General features: G+C 34.3%; 1 protein-coding gene across 1 annotated transcript; it reads right to left on the reverse strand.

The window, feature by feature from the left end:
• Positions 1-392: 392 nt before the first annotated feature.
• On the reverse strand, positions 393-7,819 carry moxd1l (monooxygenase, DBH-like 1, like). The gene is made up of 13 exons (XM_044106123.1): positions 7,534-7,819; positions 7,282-7,428; positions 6,615-6,767; positions 6,220-6,303; positions 5,707-5,862; positions 5,219-5,321; positions 4,970-5,142; positions 3,350-3,438; positions 3,101-3,197; positions 2,942-3,001; positions 1,269-1,387; positions 1,082-1,145; positions 393-768 (listed from the first exon to the last, which is right to left on the reverse strand). Exons 1-13 carry the CDS (start codon positions 7,801-7,803, stop codon positions 610-612), a joined length of 1,674 nt encoding a protein of 557 aa, XP_043962058.1. The 5' UTR covers positions 7,804-7,819; the 3' UTR covers positions 393-609.
• Between the last annotated feature and the right edge of the window lie 137 nt (positions 7,820-7,956).

The following is a 7,956-nucleotide window of genomic DNA, read 5'->3' on the forward strand; positions in this document are numbered from 1 at the left end:
TATACAATAAATTAATTAATTAACTGAATGTAATGTTTTAACTTCGTTCTTTTCAAATATTAAAAAAGAATACAACACATCTGTGTTTTACATCAACCTTTTTATTTAAGTCAAACAAACATTTATGAATGCAGACTGCTGTAACTACATATAGATCAATTTACCGTGAAAGGGCGAGAAATGAAGAGGAATTAAAATTAAATGTGTGAGTGACATTTTCTGGAACTAAAATCTATTTACATTTCATTGCTCTTCATTACCATGAAAATCATTTTTGTGTGATATACTGTATGTATATATATATATATATATATATATATATATATATATATATATATATATATATATATATATATATATATATATATATATATATATATATACATAGAGAGAGAGAGAGAGAGAGAGAGAGAGAGAGAGTTAAAATTGCAGCTCCTGATATTCTGTTGTACTTTATGATTGAAATATAACTTGATCTGCTCATAAAAATTTCTTATACTTGCTAACACACCTATTGATCATAAACATTATTTAAGTTCATAATTGTCTATTTCATTCAATATTAATTGTTCTAAGTTGGCATATGAACCTGTTTCACATATAGCCATGCTACATTATAGCAATTGAAAGAAGCAGAAGGATGATTCCTCCAGCTTTCACCATCCAGGAAGTACAGAGTCTGCTTGCAGCATTTGTCTTTTTGCAAGCAGCAGTAGGTGTCTCCATTACATTTCTGACAGTGCCATATCTGTAAACCGATGAGTTGTACTGCAAAGGTAACAGAAGCTGTTAATACAAATCTTCTTACTGGTTGTGATTTTAAAATAAATGTGACATAACATGGTAGACTTTTATAAACATAAGATATATAAAATATGCTACATTACCAATAAAAGTAACCAGTGTAAAAAAATGTTAAAAATGAGGTGACAGACAAAATCCATTCTGATTACAACTGAACAAAAGTCAGTTGTATAACCATACCATTTGAATAGACAGACTGGGCCTATTTCCTTAAACTTATGACTGCTCAATCTGAAAAGAAAAATAAATGTCCCAAGGGAAAACACTGTTAACTTACATTGGTATCAGAGATGTATTGAACTTGTGGCAGGGCATTCATCAAGCTCTGATACTCAGCGATTCTGTCAGAAATAATTAAAGCAGCATTAAAAAAAAAGATAACAACTTTGAAACAAACGATTAACGTACACTGTAAACCATTAAACTTAGCAAAAATGGCAAGTGTTTAATTCCATTGTTCTTACTGATTAGTTGTGATGGATAGAAGCGTTGTATTTGGGCGGCTGGTGCATGAAGTAATATTGATAGCCGGGTAATAGAACAGGAAAGCCAAACACATCTCGTCAGAGGTGGACAAACCCATCTGAAATGTAAGTTTCCTTATTTTTAAAACACATTGATTAATGTAACAAAAATATGCTGGAATTATCTTAAAGTCTGGTACTGTAATATGCAACTGTATAATGCCATTATAGGCGCAACACAACAAATAACTTTGAAAAGTTTACTTTAGTCTTTCACTTTAAATTCTTAGTAATAGATTCCCAGCAGACAGAGTGAAAAATCACAAGTGTTCAGTCAGTTTATCAGAAAATCAAAAATATTCCATAAGACCAATAATAAAACGACAATGTTTATGACAGAAATGAGAGCCTACTCAAAGCATGTATCTGTGCTTTATGATAAATGCACACACTTATTCAGGTTTCTTTGGCAGGAATCCCAGCATCAGTGCATCACAAAAGCAAATCCTCCATTAATTTGTCTGTTTTTTTTTTCATTTCTTCCTTTGGAAATACTTCAAAGGTTCTCTACAGGGCTTATGTCAGCAAGCCCTGCTGGAAAATGAAACCAGCATCTCCATGACGTTTGTCAGCAGAGCATAACGTGAAAAAAAATGCCCTTGCTTAGAAAACAGAGTGGATTCACATCAGCAGATGACCTTGTTTTCGTAATCTTCAGTGACTGTGGAAATTTTAAATTGGACCTCAGACAGTTTGGATTTTCTGTCTGCCTATTCTTCAATTCGGGCTCCAGTGACTTTGTTTTCCAGAGATGTAGCCCATGTCTTTAATACGTGTGTGGAGCCTGGAAGCACTGATTATATATACAGTCCACACTAAAAGGTTATCTTCCACTCAACTTTCAATTAAAATTGACATCATTTCAGCAGTCTTCCATTTGATTGTACAGACCACAATAAGCTCATAACATGAGTCGTAAAAATTCTTCTGAATTTATAAGAAATCTTTTTTGAGAAGCTGAATTATGGATTTATTAGTTCTAAGTTTCACCAAAATGAACTCCAATAAAAACTTAAAATATGTAACACTGTATTTAATGAATTTATATGTTGTATCCACTTTTTGAATCAAATTAGTGAAATAAAAGAACCTAAAACGAACCTGTCCTTCCTAATTTTATTCAAAGGAGTAGAATCTAATAACAATCAACAGTTCAGGTTTCCGAACAGTAACAGTTCAGGTTACTGTTCATTCAGTACCTGAATCAACAGTTCAGGTCATTTACGGTTCAGTTCACCATAATTACATTTACTAGGGTACATTCTGTACATTTTTGGAAAGTGTTCTTGTTGTGTTTTGCCTTTTTTTTATTTATTTTTTTTATAGACATTTCCATTGTGGTTTTATTTTTGTTTAATTAATAAATAATGGCAGGTTAGAAATTGTGATGTCAAGTTTTGCACACCTAATATCAGATTTAAATCATTTATAATGTGGTAAAGACCACACTACTCTTCTGTTAAAAGATCTGACAGGGCATGATTTTTTAACGATCAATGTAAATAAAGATTTTGTAGCAATGTTGATGTGTTTTCGTTTCTGACTTTGAATTAGAAATTTCTTTTTTTATTTGTTTTTTGTAAACATCTGTTAATACAACAAAGCTGACCCACCATAGTGGATTGAGTACGATCTAAAGTATTGTAGACGCACTCCACAATGATTTCATCATCCTGAAATGAAAGAGACAAGTAATTTAGCATCATGAGAGCCCAGAGTGTTCAATCTTTTACTAAACATGTTCTTGGCTGAAAGAAGTTAATAAAGCTTACCGGTTTGATTGTCTTGATGTTTCCTAAATTGACAGTTTCTTGCATGTCAAAGTTGTAGTTTTCATTTACTCCCAAGAAATCTATTTGCTTTCCTTTTCTAGAAAGATCAGCCACATATATAAAGTTATGTTTGAAAACCAAATATTCTGTGCTTTAGAAATCAAATGTATTTTCTTTGGTATGATGTTATGCCTCAGGTTAAAGAGTGGGTGGCTGGTGTGAAGCAAGTACTCATCTTGTTTTTCTCACCTGAAATGGCCCACTCTGACTTTCCTGCCAGCCAAGTGAGTGTGCAAAAGCACTGAAAACACTTGAAGGTCAGGTATGGGGTCCACAAGCTGTGGGTGGAAATGAAAACTTGCATCAATACACTGTGCCTTGAAAAAGTAGTCACATTTTTTTGCGATTTATAATGTTAAAACCACAATATTCAATGATTTATGTTATTTTATTTTGACTTTATATGGTAATGAATTAGAGCTTGAAGGAAAAACCGTGCGTGGCTCTCAAAAATATCAAATAACAAATTGAGGTCTGTGGCTTGCTGCACCTTTAGCTGCACTCACGTCTTCAAGTCCTTTTGGGTTTTTTCTTCTAGCTTTCCACATCTCAAGACTGACCTGTCTAAATCTTGCATGATTTTACCACACATTGAATACTGTTTACAACATCGTCATTTGCGTGTATAACTACATTAAAACCTATGGAACAGTTTTGCAAAAAAGTCATCAAAGTATAATGGGCTGCAGTCATATCATATTTGCATAATTTAGGATTTTATTTTCAGTTCAGAGAACTTCAAATGATTTATAAACAACAGTTTCAATTATAAGTGAACAATAGATAAGGTACCTCCTCCCTTGGAGGAAGTTAATAAAGAAGAAAATGACATGAACAGAACTGTGAGGTTCAAATCAGAAAATCCTTCGCAATACATAATTTTCAATTTGTTAAAGCATAGCTGCTGGAATACATTGCCAGTCTGTCACCATTGGAGATGGCTTCACCTATTTCTCGTTTAAGTGGCAGCTTGAAGCATAGTTGGTCAGTAATCAGCACTGATCATTTATTTCTGCTTCAATTAATATTTTATTTTGTTTAACTGTTTTAATTTGTTGCTCTTATTGTAAAACTGTGTTTTTTATTTTTCTGATATTGTATTAATGTTCTTATTTTTCCGTGTTGTGTTGTTTGTTTTATGCGACTACAGATGGAAATGAGCAACTCCCAAAATCTGTTGTATTTATGGCAATGTTGTCCTCCCATTAATATGCAATGTCCCAATGTAATAAAATTAATTTAATTCAGACAGTGTTGCCTGAAATTCTCAATTGGATTTAGGTGCCCAGTTTGACTGGATTATCCTACATGAACATGAATAAAGAAAACTATTCCATTGTTGCTTCTGCTGTGTGTTAATGTTCTATTTATAAGGAATGTCAAAGCTTTTGCAGCATCATATTGATATACTGATGTATTTTGCTCCATCCATCTTCCAAGCATTTTCCTCTGTCTGTTGAAACAATATATCCACACCGCATAATCCGACCACCATTATGTTTTATAGTGATGATGCTGTATACAAGGTGTTGTACAGATGATATTAGTTACTTTGCTTTTAGGCTAGAAGGTTCAATTTAGGCCTCATTAAACAAAACATTATTCCACCTTTTCTCTTAGCCATTGAGGCTGCTTGTTGCAAACCATAAATGTATGCAGTTTTTGTCTTACCAGTCCTTCAAAAAGCTCGGATCCCAAAATTGTACATTTATGTTTATGGTAAGTGGCTGTATTAATTTAAAACGGTTCAAGAGTCATAGAATAAGTAACACAGTTGCTGTTTCATTTATTGTATACAGAGTCTCATACCTGTGAAAACAAAGACGTGTTGCAAATGCCATGCGAGCGGAACTCTGCTGCTTTTGGAGGGATGTCATACTTCATGTGACTCACTGGAAACACTCCTGTGGTTAGAATGCCCACGTCATGCTGTCGAAGTTTGTCTGTATAGTAAAGCCTCAGTCCTGAGCTGTCTATGATACCTATGCAACCAAAGGAAGAGATTTAAATTACTCCTAAAATGGCAAACAAAAAGCCTTTGTTCAAAAAGTACATTACCTTCTTTCTTTTGTGGGTTATTGTAATGGATTTCCAACCTGTAGTGTGTGTCACTTTGAGTTCCTCCTATGGGAATACCTGTATTCTCAGGAAGCTCATATGCCTAAGAATTTAGACAAATATGTTTTCAATGATCATAGGTCATTCAATGATAATGAGAGTAAAATATTTAGACATATTGGCATTAATATATACCAAAGAAGGTATAAACTTAATATCCAACAAAAATATACTTAGTCTGTAGGTCAAAGAATTATGTTTGGATCCTTTTTGTAAGTCTCTCCACCGTCTTTCCTGCTTAGGGCATTTTTAGGCTCACTAAAAATGCTCCTCCCTTTGTTTAATATTTTGTCACATTAGGCCTAATGTGAATAACCTTTAGCTTATCAAGGTAAAATTCTAGGAAAAAAAATCCTAGATTTTTTTCTAAAATGACATCTCTTAGTTTTAGAATTGTTTAAGAATATCTACAGATCATGTTCCCTTACTCTTCCTCCAATTGCCCATGAAGCCACCACTCCAAAGCAGGCGTCTCCAATGTCACCCATGTAGCATGGCTTATCATATGTTTCATTCACAAAAGAGGGACAGTGATACAGCAACATGTGATGGACGATTTCCTGGTGCTCAATCTCTGGCACAATCTAAAAGGTAAGAAATTGTTATTTAATGATTAACTCAAATTAAACAGTGTATTTACCATCACAGCAGCACAAGCCACCAGTAATATTTTGCAGCTTTGAAAGAGTAACAAACTTCAGTGTATTCGAATAGGATTTTATGGAATATAGCAACACTATGAAGTGAAAAAGATCTTTTTCAAAACCATTTCCTATAGAAATGAACACCGTGGCATGGATTTGTATAATCCCAATTGACTGATATTCCTACATAAATTATCAAAACCTAATATTTCAGTTGAGATATGAATATAAATGACTTAATTGTACCTAAAATTTATAACACTGATATGATATTTACTTTAAAAAAAGTGACATTACCTGATAAATATGATGTTTTGTGGGCAAGTTTTGAAGTTTCATTACTTTACAGTGATAGTAGGTTGTCTTGGGAGGGACAGTGACCTGCAAATTAGAAACAAAAAATAACACATTATTTTATTGTCATCAATAAAATTAAATTAAAATTATATATGTTCCATTAAAGTTTGTACACTTGGCAGTGTATCATGTAAACTCTTGTGATCAGTTGCCATTTTTGTTATTTCTCTCTCTCTCTTTTTTACTATGTGCTAAAAAAAAAAACAAGCTAGCAATTTCTGAAGTATCATTGAAAATCTTATTACCGAAATTCTATAGTTGCATTTAAATAGAATGCAATTATTAATTTGTGTATTGATCAGTTTCTTCCCCAATTTGCTGTCTTTCTTACTTACTTTGTCCACCTTCACACTGAGATATCTGGCATCAGGTGGGATGGTCTTTGGCTTGTAGTTGAGAAGATTTACTTCCTTGGTGCCTCTAAATTTCCCATGGTATCTGATGACATCTGTTGTACCGTAGGCGTAGATCAGTTTGATGGGCTGAGCCTGTTGGACAAGAGGTTTTACAACAAAATAAAAATAACAGAAAAACTTTTCAGAAATAAACATAAAAAAAATTGTTCTTTCTCTCACAAGAACAGTATTATATTTCACATGTTCTATAGAAAGACAGTTTTCTATTGTCTCAAATCTTTTGAGGCATTTTTTTTATGCTTCTTTTGTCTTCTTAAGCAGTTGGGCCGGGTAAGGGGTAAGCTCAACAAAGACAGCTGATTTTACATTGTGATATGTGAGAAACCTGAGCTGTACACCTAGACTTAGAATAGAAAAAAATAGGTTATAGAGAATCAACAGAGCAACATATTGTGCAACAGAAAGGATAAATGTTCTTTTCACCTTTAAGGTTAATGCAACAAAGTCTAGAATAGAAGTAAAATCTGATTTGACCCTGAAAATAAACCATACCAGGAGGATGTAGCTGTGAAAGCTCAGTGAATACAACAGCTTATTTAATATTTTGACATGCTGGCCTATAACTGTGCAGAATAAATTGTCTTACTGTGATATGGAAGTCCTTTTCATCACAGGTCTCTATTGGCCTTTGAAAAGTCATTATTGTTTTTCCATCATTTTCAGTCATGGAGAGCAGGGTGTAGCTCTGCTCCTCATCCTTTTCAGGCATTTCCTCCTCTAGCGAATAATAGTCCTAAAAGACAGAAGGAAAAAACATTTAAGGCACCAATAACTCCTGATTTCTGTTTTACATGAACAAAAGTCATATTAACACCTAATATTTAAAGTATCTGCTTACTGCAAAATAGCTTCCATCGGATCCAAGTCCCCCCATTACAATGTCTGCATCATCCATGCCTCCATGAGGACTAAAACCAAAGCCGACCCAGCCTGTGGTGTTGACTGTCAGTTGGAATGTTATGTTTCCTTGCACATTATCAAATCCCCACTTCAGGTAGACCAAACCGCCTTCGTCCAGGTACTCCATGAAAGGCAGGTTGTCGTCTGTGGCCCACGCTCCTGCCATCCAGGCCAGTAAGATGGAGACGAAACTCAGCAGGGCAGACATGATGTCTCTCTGAGGTTGGAAATCTAGACACTGAGCACAATGGCTGTGGAGCTGCCAAACGCCCTCCTACCCCTTTCAGTGACACACCTGCACTGTTAGATGAGCTCAAGTGATACGGGCAGAAAGTGCTTCGTCATTTTGCATTCCCCCTCT

Source organism: Gambusia affinis, linkage group LG22 (genome assembly GCF_019740435.1).
Source record: "Gambusia affinis linkage group LG22, SWU_Gaff_1.0, whole genome shotgun sequence".
Taxonomy (NCBI): Eukaryota; Metazoa; Chordata; class Actinopteri; order Cyprinodontiformes; family Poeciliidae; genus Gambusia; species Gambusia affinis.